A 12,857-nucleotide genomic window follows, 5' to 3' on the forward strand; every position below is an offset into this window, starting at 1 on the left:
CAGTGATTTGTTTTGGTTTTGTGCTGATCCTTTGATAATTACATCGATCATAAAAATAAGGCTTTCTTTCATATTCTTATCTAATCGGTAGATGCATTGAAACATGGAAGCTTCGTTCAAATGTTATGTTATTGCTATCAATTTAACACTAGGATTTTCTATTCATTTTGGGTACAATTAACACTTATCGAAAGACATTGAAAATTCAAGCAGTTTAATGTATTTTAATTGCAACTTTCCGTTTTCATGGTATATAATAAAACATTTTAAGTTCATCTGTAAAGAAAATGTGCCGTAAATTTGAGGTCTGTGAACGAGTCTTGAATGAATCTGCCACGAGCAGCATAAGTGACTTCAAGTCTACCTGAATATCGCATTTGTAAATCGCAAAATCATTCAAACTCAGCTCAAACTTACCGAACTGTTTGAAAGGCTCTGAGCGACTTTTTCCATCCACCTTGTCAAAAGCCAGCTACTGAACGTTTATCTTTGAAATACCATAGACACCTTATTCTAATAGCAAAAGGTGTCGTTCTCGTTCATCTTGAGCATGAATTGAGCTTGCACTTTTACTCAATGGTTTCTGTCTTCTGATTGACCTTGCGAAGGAAATTAGACGTCATCTGTTATTCAACTATTGATGGAATTGAAGCAAAATAGATCAAATTTGGATGTCCGAATTTTACACTTTGACCTCCAAAATACAAGCTCCACAAGATCCACAAATGTCTTTTGTAATCTTCCACATTTGTTATAGAGCTTTTACTATTGCTCATTATTAATTGCTCAATTTCATTGCCTACTAACACAGATGCGATGTAAGACCGCGAAACTGTACTTATCGTTGAAAGTACGAGGACACTCCAAACCTGGCAGATGTTATTGTAATCTTATTATAGTGATTGTACATTCTTGTAATGAATTGTAAATTATAGCTTAATTCGTATTCCCCTTATCACCGTATCTTTGCTAATTTCGCCCAACAAAAAAACTTTATTAATGACAATAATTTCGGATAAAAATTACTCTAACTGGGTTCCACCGGTTAATAAGCGACAGATCTTCATAAGCGAAATTAATTCATTAAATTAGGCTATTAAAATGCAGAGAGCTAACGATCTGCAAACAATTCCTTAATTGACTTCAGTTTTGCTGTGAAGCTTTGCAAAGCTCATACGTCCCATTTCGAGCAAACAAAAAAGCAAATCCACAGTCGGACTAACATCCCCCGTTTTTTGCGGTCGGTTAATGTGTACGGGAACGGTACGGAACGCCGTATAAGCTACAAGATCAAACCATGTCCATCGACATGTTGCACAACTTTATTACGGCGACGACGGCCAGGGTGAGTGTGTTTTGCGCTGTGTGCCTGCACATGATTTACGAATCCACCTGACCCGATCCTTTGCCAGCGCTTGGTCGTCGTCGTTTGAATGGTTCAGAAAGGGCATAAAAACATACGCGCGCAAGATCTCTACCAGTCGGTACCGTTTAGCGGAAGAGAACGCCGTCTGAGAAAGAGCTGGCCACGGTTGCGAAAGACAAATGCAGCATCGGGTAAAGTGCATGTGTGCATCGCGAACACATCCGCACTGGGTCTGGGGAACGACATGAAGGTTCGGAATAATAAATGAAACCGTCACCGGCCGAGATGACCTCTTGTGCGCGGGATCTCTGTGCGCGCGCGAATGTACAACATGCGCTGTCAGCGTTGCTTCGTTTCCCAGTACCGTCTCCGTCCGTTCGGTAAGGATCGGTTGGTGTACGATCGTCTGGTTGGGTCGCAGGTACACTAGCAAGGAAAATCCATGCTGCACGCGAGATGGACTGTGTGCGGTGAACGAAAATGGTGTCAATTGAATCAACCCCACGACGGCTCAACCTAGCAAAGGGGTAGGTCCACATGTGAGGTGGACTAAGACGTCGTTTTCGTCGACCGTTCGTCGCTGATCGCTGATGACACCGTCATTGTGCGGGGTCATGCCGGTCGCAGGTTAACCTAATGAATCAGCCCAAGACCTCCCGTTGGATGTAGCGGTACGGTTGGATTAGAGCGTTTTTGGCATGAAGGGAATGTAGAAAGGTCAAATATAAAAAGGGGTAGATATGAAAGGAATTAATATTCAAAGTACAACACAAACTCAGCAATGTATAATGATACCTGATATATATTCAGTGGAAACCGAACAAAATAAGTAAGGTAATTGCAAAACTAGGTAATGAAGATTAAATATAAAATCAATTTAAATGAATATAATTAATTTGGCAGAATCGGTCTCTCTTGAATACTAAAACAAGAAATTACATTTTAAACTAATTATAATGTTTTTTTTTTTTAATAATCCCAAAAGATGAAACAAATGTGAGCAAATCTGTAAATGGGAAATAGGACATGACGTGACATGACATAAAAATAAATCTCTCTTCGTCATACTGCGACATAAACGCTGACCGTTGCAAATTAAGCCACCAGATCACGGCATACCAACCCGTCCGCACAAACGCACGCATACAGCCAACAATCTGCCATAATCGTTCCTGGTACGGCCGGGGAGCGTCTCAGCCGAACGCCAGGAACGTGGAGCTAAATGTCGCCGTTTTTGGGATGCGTAATTGGACTCTCGTTCGAGTTGGAAATAGGCAGAGTATGGAAGCAACGAGGGGAGAGGAACGCAAAGCGATAAATAAGAATCGACAGCAATCATAATTTCATCGAAACATGATACATGTAATTGATTTTTTTCCCCGCTTACCTCGTCGCTTTAGGGCAGAAGGATTTCGAACCGGCAATCGAACGCAACTGGCGCCGAACACAAGTGCGGATGGCACCGAATGGGGTGTGTTTGGGACGAGCGGGTATGAAACATGATGAGATCAAATTGTACTGGACCTCAGCCGGACAGGCCAGGATGGTACGGCAGCGAAGGAGAATGGCACAGCAGAACAGGTTCGGGCGGAAATAAAGTACAGAATTTCAATGACCTACTTTGGGCGTGCTTGGCTCAGGAGCAACGGGCGCCATGACGAGATCTCACTAGAAATCCTTCGGGGAATAGGAAAGAGTGGCAACACGGCCAAAAGTGGCTCTCATCTTCAAAGAAAACAATAAAAAAGGAAGCATGAGCCATCCGGGCTGACATGACAATTTTGCAATCATCGACAAAGTGGATCGATTAATAGCCTGGTGCGTGCATTCCCGGTGGTATTTCGCGGCAGTGGGAACAATTGTCCGGAGGATTTTTTTGGAAATACGTACGTAAGATGAGTTCCAGATTTTGTGCTGTGGCTCCCCTGCATCCCTTGTTTTTGCGAACACTTTTATTGGATTCGTGAGTTAATTTATCATCTCGCTTTGTGGGTCTCTCGCTCTCTTCTGGTGTGAAGGATGATAATAACAACAACAAAAAACCCTCCAAAGAAAGAACACACAATCACTCGCAATAAGAAAAGCAAAACTCTTACCATTGGTTTCTTATCACTTTCCCATTATCGATTATGGAGTGCAGCAAGTAGAAACTTTTGCACGGGCAGTGCCGCAGCCATTCCCGAGCACCTCCTTTTGGTGGGGTCGAATCGAAATGATGTTTTCTGTCCGTCATCAATCATGCTGCTACCGTGAAAAAGGGTGAATGGGGGGGGGAATGGGATGGCATAGCAGAGTGTGCACCGTTCACCTTGCATTGTGCACAGAAATGACCTTCTGAAAAGCTCTGGCTCGATTTTATTATTTTCGCCACGGCAAACGAATTATTGACACGTTGCGCTGTGCACGCCACGCAACAAAGGGGAGGAAGCGCATCCGAGGCAAAAAAAAATGGAAAGGACCTTTCATTATGTCGTTTCACCCCGGCAGAACCGAGGCAGCAACCGGGCCCACGACAGCCAACACATTGGCCGGGGCTTTCGAAGTGTGATCGTGACGGAGCCGTAAAGCGAACGCATTAGCAATGATAACGGGCTAACGGTTTATGATAATAAGGTTCACGGTACGCGGGAGCGTGTATGTAATCAGCATACGTGCGACGGGAGTAATGATGAAGTGATCGCATGTGTGTGTGCTGTGGCGAACGGTAATGGTAGTTGGTTATTCCTTTATTTTTCGGGGTTCGTCGTTTCATGTTCAGGAAGATTTTTGTATTTATGTTACATTGTTTATGTCGGTTTTGATTTACAGGTGCATTAAGGGGTGTATTTTGACTACAATTTGAGAGTGAAACAAAATTGTCTTAATCACATTTAAAAAGATTTGAAGTGCTTTAATAACAAATTTGCAATACAATGCACTTGAAAGACTCTCCAAGCTACTCTACAATCCCACTGTACAATAAAATACATTCGAAATTTTGAAGAAATTCATATATTGTGACAAGAATGTTCTTGAGGCTTGATTTGATACTTTTGTACAGAAGATGGCAGTTTACGGTGGTTTGTATCGAAAAAAAAAAACATGTTTAGTACAATAAGTATCATGATTATTATTATGTTACTATTACGTATTAGTCTTTTTGCAAAATTAAGCATTCGAAACAAAATACAAAAACCTTCTTAGGATTAAGGAATCTTGAAGCTGAACAAATCTTTTCCAGCACTGATTGAAAAGAACGAAAGAAATAAATACATAAGTAGCTACAAATGGCATTAAAATATGAGCAAAATAATAGTCTTAAAAAATTAACGGGTGAATTAAATGTGACTTAAAAACTTAATTTGCATTCCTAGTGTGTTATATGTGAACATCATTTGTAATATTGGTTCACTGAAACAATAGAGAGTGATGCTTACATCTATAATCTCATGAAAAACGTACACCACAAACTGTTCCAACTATTCTGTTCCATATACCATTTTATTATAATTCTTAAATTACCTTTCTTCTTTAGTATAAATTGATAGATTTGTTATTATTACTGTTATTTTTCAGTTCAATTATTACACTCGCTATGGCCTTTGTTGAGACGTTATCAACATAATTCTTTCTTTCACCCGTATGTACAATAAATATGAGATACACAAGCGTTTTTTAAGCAACGTTAGTTTATTGTAGCTAAAAATTCAGTCGCTTGATTGGGAGATCGGTGAAAGAATGGCTAAAGATCGTAACCTTTGCCACGTTCGGGAATTTCGGGAAAACACCACTGTGCCATCGAGTTGACCGTTAATATTTATTTTAATTTTAACAGCCTTTTTTACATTTTTAGATGTTTTCGTAATTCCCTAGAAACTATAACATAAACAATAGTTGCTTCAGTCACCTTTACAATTCAAAAGCCACCACCAGCAACACACCGAGTAAAAGGAAATTCATAACTTTTCACCCAAGATAAACTTATACACCTCAGCACCGGAGTGGATGCTTAATTCACCTTTAATTACATCCATTCTCCGCATGCGAACGGGCCAAATGAATGTGCTTCCCGGTCGCAAGGGGTCAGGAATGTGCATGTGAAAAACTCGACAGCAAAGCCCTGCACCGCCGCTCGGACCTTATCGCAGGTGTTAATACCGCTTTCCACATTTCCACTATCAGCGTTCGGGTGATCGAGTGTGGCCTCTCGGAATGCCGCTCGACTCCACCTTCTAGACGCAGGCACTTGGGGAGCCACCCACCCGACGGAACCGTCGGACGACACTCTGGGACCGCAGATTGTAGTTTAACCTTTTGCCTGACCCGTGCCTTACCCAACGATGGTTTATAAGAAAACATAAAGCCTCACTGATGCATCTTCCCGCGCGCCCAGCGGTTTCATTGCCTTCTTTGCGCAATGGTTGGTTTAGTGCGCGTTGATCAAGTGAAGAGCCGTAATCGTTTGCGACTTCGGACGAGTCGGTGTTCGCGAATTAGAAAGGGTCTCTTCGGCGGTGCATGCAGGCTCGGTAGGGGCTAGCACTCTTGCTAAACGATTGCGATAATTCAAAACACATGTACATAGACAACAAATTATCGTCATCATCAGCTTACTGCACCGTTTGCCGTTTTGGAACCGACGGCAGCGGTGAACGAATCGGTTGGTGATTGTGCGCCGCAGTTCGATGAGCGTTCGATGGATCGTTTACTCCCACACGTGAATTTCCCTTCGAGGTTCCCTCTTTTTTGAGCAGGAAAATCCCGCTCGTTTACTGCAGGCACTCAGCAGTAATTGCGCTGTGAGGGGGTTTAGGACGGTGCAGATTAAAGGTAAACCGCTGCGGAAGTATTTTTCATTGGATTAAGGCCATTGGAGATAAATCAGTGGGTTGAATTGATTAAAGGAACGATTTCAGAGCGGTGACTAGAAGTGATTGCTTTTCAAATGTTTTTCAATTAAAGATGGAAAGGATTGGTATTTTGTAATATAATAGCAAAATGTCTATTAAATGTATTGTCTGGTGCAATGCTCATGCAAAATCTCAGAGTAACAAACCGCCTGATGCCACAGAGCAGTGGTAAAACAAAATTGTCCCGCAACCACAGAATGACCAGGCTCGTATGATCGAAAACTAAAGTTTTGCCTTAATTGCTTGGTTATCTTGCTGCGTCTCGAATCAATTTCACCGAACGTTATGACACACGCTAACACCGCTAGTCGAGCGTGGTGACTTGTACACGCGCGACAATGACGAACCTTGCGGATCCGGCCCTTATGGTTGTGGTGTGTTGCAATGGTTAAATGCGATGCCACGATGAAACCCTAGCCCTTAGCAAAACCAATCAAAAATACCAATCCCAACGAGAGGCTGCGCATGGGACGGCATCGGACGACTCGACTCGACAAAATTACATACGCCCTCTCGCGCTGATGCGCGTGGTGGTCATTACTGGGCCGGGCTGCATGCGTTCATTCATAAAGCGGCTGCCATCTGTGGGTCGTAAAGTGCGACTGGAAAGGCGAGCTGGGTGGGTGGCTGTTGACTAAGTGCGGTACGAACGAGGTTGTTGGCGAGGAACTGGTGTATGTAAACGATCGTTGGTACGTATCCGAGCGGATGTAGGTGATCGTATAAAGTTTATGGCAGCACGACCAACAACGACGACTTGGATGATGATGATGATGATGATGATGGGATATATTGCAGTCAATCGGTGGGTCAGGTCCTGCAGGGTGAACAGGGTGAATACATGTACACGCACACATACACACAATGTTGCACAAGCCAGAAAGGGAGGTTTGGTGTGTTGTTTGGACGTGTGGTCAGGTGCTAAAAATAATTCATGACACTATTAACCCTTGCAGCTAGTGCCTGTAAAGGTGGAGTTGAATTTCAATGGTAAGATAATATGGCGTTTTTGAAAACAGAAACAATCCGACAACACAAAACTTAATGCTAATGAGGTTCCTATATAATTCAGGAGATTTATGCAAACGTGGCAAGCAGCAATGTCCACAAAATCCAATTAAACACTTCCGTGGTGTTTGATCTAGTCAGAGCAATCAATAGACGAATGCAAAACTCTAGCAGCACTTTCAGCATGGTTTAAATAATTTTAAGCAAATAAAAAGCGAGCTGATCATTACGCATTTATCATTGGCTCTTTTAATTTGCTGCCGTTTGTGCACTGGCCTGGAAATGAAGCTGATTTTTAAAAAATAAATTGATTGACTTATTGATTCACACGCTTGTTCTTGATTCGGCATGATACAGAGCATACGAGCAATGTAATTAAATTTCGCATTAGCTCAACGGACGCACACCCAATGCAATTTAATTAAAAATAGGAGGTTTGGTCCTGTCAACCAACGGATGTTTGTTGAATGAAATCGAAAGGGATTCGATTGTGATTCCCTTTTGAAATGGCTTGATGGGTGGCATTTGCGATTTGCAACAACTGAGTTGTAAAATTTGATATTTTAAGAAACATTTTAATGACAAAACAATCAATAAAATTTTGATGTTTCACAATTGTGGACAACGCACAAATTGGATACAAATATTAACTGTTTTTGTAATTCTCACTTTCGAAAGGTACTACACCGCGAGCTTGCAAACTGGATTAGAGATATAAGTGAACATGAAGAGATATAAGTGAACATGATTTAATAATTTACTAATTGTATTTTCGGATTAAACATCGTAGTTCTGTTCATTATTCTTTTTCCTTATTATTATTTAAACATCGCCAATACAGCCTTTTTGTCAGGGAGAACATTCAGCAGTGAATTTATTTGTAAACAGAGACCATCTGTACCTCATCTCATAATAATCCGTTTGCCCCAAACGCCCTGTTAAACATTTTTAATGCCACAATAACGTGAAACGCTTAACGGTATAACACAGAATAAAACACCTTTCCACTAACATCGCTACTCTTCCTTTGCCAAATAAAAACAAAAATCGCTTCTTCCCTTTTCACCACCAGGCACCACAGGATTAAGCGAACCCAAACTACCGGTGCGCGATCTTCAAGTGCTTCCAGGTGGCTAACCATCCAGTTAGTGATGGGGGTTTTCCTTTCTGCTTTTTTGCACGCTTAACCATTTCACCATTCCACGCGCACGCAGCCTTCTGTTTTGGCTGGTATAACCTTCGCAAAAAAAACGGCGAAACAAATTGCACACGCCTGTCCCGTGTCCTGTCGGACGTGGCGCGGGCCAACGTCAGTCCGCACACACTTGCATCGCAACGGGGAAGGCACCTTCGCGCCAGCAACAGCTTGAAGCTCTCTGTAATTAAGCAGTTTATAATAAATGTTTTCAAATAACGATTATTAAAGTGGATGTTTATGGTGACCGCTGCCGCTGACGGCCCGACGGCAGGCGACGGGAATGGACACGGGGATCACCCGTTAAGGCGGCCAACGCACCTTCTGCCTGTCACGATATTGGTTTTGTGGTGCTTTTGGGACCCCCCAAAACAAAATCACCAAGAACGTACCGGTCGTTCTGGACGATATGCGTTTCAGCTGACGCAAGAATGTGTTTTTTTCTTCTCTTGGTGAACTGATGGCTACAAACCCCCAAAAAAACGGAGGTTCTCCTTTTCCGAGGGTCAAATGTGATGCGGTCCCTGTTGCTGCCCGCGTTTGATGGGCTTTTGATTGACGGAGTAAGTGCTGGGTGCACCGGCGCCCGGGGTTGGAACCTAGACGAACGCGTTTGATTTATTCCGATGGGCGGTTTTGTTAAAGCAGCGTGGAAAAATAGCGTGAAGCCCGGATCGTGTGGAATGTCTCTGTAAAATTGTGAGTAAAAACAAGGAAACCCGTACGAGAGGTGCGAATGGGTGCAGGTTTGCGTGCCGTTGGTTGGTGATTAATTAGTCTCATTAGGTTGAAGCTTGGGACGGGGAACTGGGAGGACGTTGTTGTACCGTCGCGTTTAATGAGGTGGTGGGACGTCGCGAGATGAGGGTTGGCACAGATAGCTTCATCTATTTGGGCATCATTTGTTTCTATTAGTGTTCGTCAAACGAGAGCGTAATTGATTGTAACACACCGCGCCTGATGAGGTTGTACAGAAGTGCCATGTCGAATGAAGAAAAATGTAGTTAATTATAGAAGAAATACTTTACTTATCATTGGCTGTGAATATCAATGCAGTTTTATTCGGTATTTAAAAAAAATTAATCATTTTCGGTTGGTATAGATGTAATGTACAAAACAGCAAGCAAGCCTTGCCATTTCAACACCTCCCATATTGTCTAGTGGTTAGGATATCCGGCTCTCACCCGGAAGGCCCGGGTTCGATTCCCGGTATGGGAATAGCAAAACAGTTTTTTGTTATGATGATATCTCTGTAGCGAAGTACTACACAAGAAACTAAATTCTCTCGCTTACGGTTAAATTTTATTTCAAGCGCTTTTATTTCTAATTTTAGTTCGTAACGAATGCGCAGCGCATCTCTCATACAGCAGACGCAACGTTTGCCGTCGGCAAAACATTTCGAAAGGAATGTTGATTTTATGTAACGCTCGTGTAACGCTTCTCGTCCGCAGCACGGTAATTCCCATGATGAAGTGAACGTCACACGTTACGCGCTGAATGCAATTTTATGCGATAAGGGTTAGAAGATGGAATCCAATTTTAAGAATAGGAATTGTATTGATCGAATGAATGTATTTACACTTTGTTACACTATTTTTTTTTTTAGAGTTATTTGTTTTCTATTTGTGGTGAATCATAATTCATTCCTTTGCAGTCTTAGACATCGTCTGACTTTACCGTATAAAACCTTTAACGTAAATAAAACGAACTGTTTATGTTGTTGCGTGCGGAAAGTACGCTTGCTCTGTCACTAGAGTTGACCAGACAAACAAACAGGCCGGTGGGTTAAAGTTGAGGGTAAGCAAAACAACGTCGGCCACTTCCTTATCAATGCTCAATGATACTACGGTTTGTGGTGATGAGTCGAAGATGAGCGAAAGCCGCACGAAAGTCGTCAGTTTCATTCCGAACGCTGTTCAAGATGGTTAAACTGTGGGCAATTGTTGTGTAAGTATTTTGGAAATTTGCGTAGAAGTTTGGCGTTGGTGTTTTTTACAGAATTAGGCTGTCGATAAGTACATTACCATCGTTCAGAAAATTAGTTTATAACGCATGAAGGATTTGTGATGAGTTTCTGAAGAAGTTTTAGTTATGATTTGCATTGCAAATACCTTTCACAGTGATTGATCATTACGACTACGTCTACTATTCAAAGGTACTAACTAGAACTTAATTTCTTCACTTCCAGAATGGTAGCCATTGCGCTACCCCGAAGCACTTTCGCTAAGCAGCTGAGCTGCACGATGGAGCTGGACCGGAGCTGCAGCCTGATCGGTGCCAAAGTGTCCTCGGACGAGATTCTAACCACCACCTTTGCCAGCTCAAATCCCTCTACCCTATCCACCGTCCAGTTTGCACGCTCCTCGCTCACCGGCATCCCACCGGCCATGTTCCAGACCTTCCCGAAGCTGGAATCGCTGAACGCAACGGGCAGCGACATCAAGCAGATTCAGTCACGCAACTTTGCCGACGCAAAAACACTTCAATCACTGTACCTGCGCGGTAACAAAATTCACGATCTGCCCGATGTGGCCTTCTTCGGTGCCAGCCGGCTGCAAACGCTTGACCTTTCGGATAATGCGATCGCCACGATCGAAAGCACCGCGTTCAAGCGGCTGCGTGAGCTGAAAACGCTGCTGCTGGGAAGCAACAGCCTAACCGAGCTGCAACCCGGCGTGTTTGACGATTTGTCCGATCTGGAGCGGCTAGAGCTGCAGCAGAACGGGCTGGGCTCGATTGACGATCGGTTGTTCCAGGGATGTCATTCACTCACGACACTAAACGTCTCGCACAACGCGCTGAAGACGTTCAACGTGGCACAGTTTGAGCGGCGCTGGAGCTTTGATTTGATTGACGCGAGCTACAACAAGCTGAGCGTGGTCAGAATTCCACCGAACCTACGTCAGTTGGTAGCAATTGGGAACGGAATCCGCACAGTGGAAAGTACCGCCACCAATGGGTCGGAGCTGATCCTGCTCAAGCTGCCTCACAACAAGCTGACGAGCGTGGACGAGGTGCCCGTGTTTGAGAAACTGATCACGCTCGATCTGTCGTTCAATCGGATTCGCGAGTTCGATTTCCGGTCGGCCGCCCGGTTCGGTAAGCTGGTGCTGCTCAAGCTGGACGGCAATCAGCTGGAATCGGTAAGCAACAGTTTGACCGCGCCGATCACACACCTGAAGTACGTGCATCTGGCCGACAATCAGTTCACGCATCTCGATCTGAACGTGCTGCGGACGGTGCCGCGCATTTTGAAGCTGGATCTGCGCCGCAACCAGCTGGAACGGTTGGCGGTGACGGATTTGGCCGACTCGTTCCCGGTGATGGTGCGCATCATGCTCGAGGGCAATCGGTTCCGGTGCGCGGACAGCCGGCCGTTGCTGAAGGAGCTGAAGGAATCGATCACGGCGTACGCGATGACGCGCAACGACTGCCGGAAGGAGGAGAATCTGATCGATGGCATTTGCTGCTCGTAGGGAGCATTAGTGGGAATGAAGTTTGATCGGATTGGTTTATGTTAGTGATTTGCAGTTGGTGTTTGATTTCAAGCATGTTTTGAGTATACGTTTCAGAAAACCATTGAATTTGAATTTGGATAGTTTTTGAAATGCCCAATACAGTTGCTGCTACTAAATTTTGTCTCTAAGTCCCAAATGATTGAGGGCTTACCTCAAGTTTTCTCTCTAAAATATCAATGTTTGATTGTTAGGAAACCTATTCAGTAAAGTTAAGAATTACTTTCATAGTTTCGTAAAATATGCAGTCCAACATTCTCCAACTAATGTCAACCGCTTCATGAATAGTAATTAAATAAATTAGATTCCTATGATAAAATTGAAATCTTCAAAAAAGTCTTCTAGGTTGGCAGGCAGTTTTAGATTTTAGAATGTAATAGTGATTCGATCAGATTCAAACACATATGTAAGATGTCGTTTCGACTGTACTGTGCATTCTTTAAGAGGAAACAATGTTGATTTACAGACACTGCACAATAGCAAAGGATGATACTATGAAGGCAGACATTGATGCGTACTGACAACATTTAATAGCTAAAGGGGAAAATTTAGTGGACATTTTGCTTAGAAAATAGAAAATTGCTAAAACTGCTTGAATAAAATGTCGAAACTGCTTTAAACATAACTATCGGCTGATCAGAATCCTTTTATTGCGTTCTTATGAAAACAATAAACGTTAGATGGTCATTCCGAAACGTGATACACACAAAACAGTTCATTTCAGATCAGATCATCCCAAAACTTTTTTAGCTTTTTTAATTTTACTTTTTTGTACTTGAATATAATGTTTTTCTTCTTCATTTTTAAACTATTTTATGATAATGTTTTCTTGATTTGAACACAGCTTCTATCTCCTAACAAATAAGTCTTTCACTTTTTATGAA

The 12,857-nt window shown here is 42.9% G+C and overlaps 1 protein-coding gene and 1 non-coding gene across 2 annotated transcripts; both read left to right on the plus strand.

Annotated features, from left to right (window-relative positions):
• The first annotated feature begins 9,604 nt into the window (after positions 1–9,604).
• On the plus strand, positions 9,605–9,676 carry Trnae-cuc. The gene has a single exon. It is a non-coding gene; the product is annotated as a tRNA-Glu (tRNA).
• Positions 9,677–10,289: 613 nt separating this feature from the next.
• LOC121593456 (insulin-like growth factor-binding protein complex acid labile subunit) lies at positions 10,290–12,598 on the plus strand. Its single transcript, XM_041915791.1, has 2 exons — positions 10,290–10,405; positions 10,647–12,598. Exons 1-2 carry the CDS (start codon positions 10,380–10,382, stop codon positions 11,932–11,934), a joined length of 1,314 nt encoding a protein of 437 aa, XP_041771725.1. The 5' UTR covers positions 10,290–10,379; the 3' UTR covers positions 11,935–12,598.
• Positions 12,599–12,857: the final 259 nt, after the last annotated feature.

This window comes from Anopheles merus, chromosome 2L (genome assembly GCF_017562075.2).
Source record: "Anopheles merus strain MAF chromosome 2L, AmerM5.1, whole genome shotgun sequence".
Classification (NCBI taxonomy): Eukaryota; Metazoa; Arthropoda; class Insecta; order Diptera; family Culicidae; genus Anopheles; species Anopheles merus.

Excerpts from the sequence above, each read along its gene's own strand:
- LOC121593456 (XM_041915791.1), top strand. The coding sequence starts at position 10,380 with ATGGTTAAACTGTGGGCAATTGTTGT. Across the intron at positions 10,406-10,646 it reads AAACTGTGGGCAATTGTTGT|AATGGTAGCCATTGCGCTAC; the intron begins GTAAGTATTTTG and ends CTTCACTTCCAG.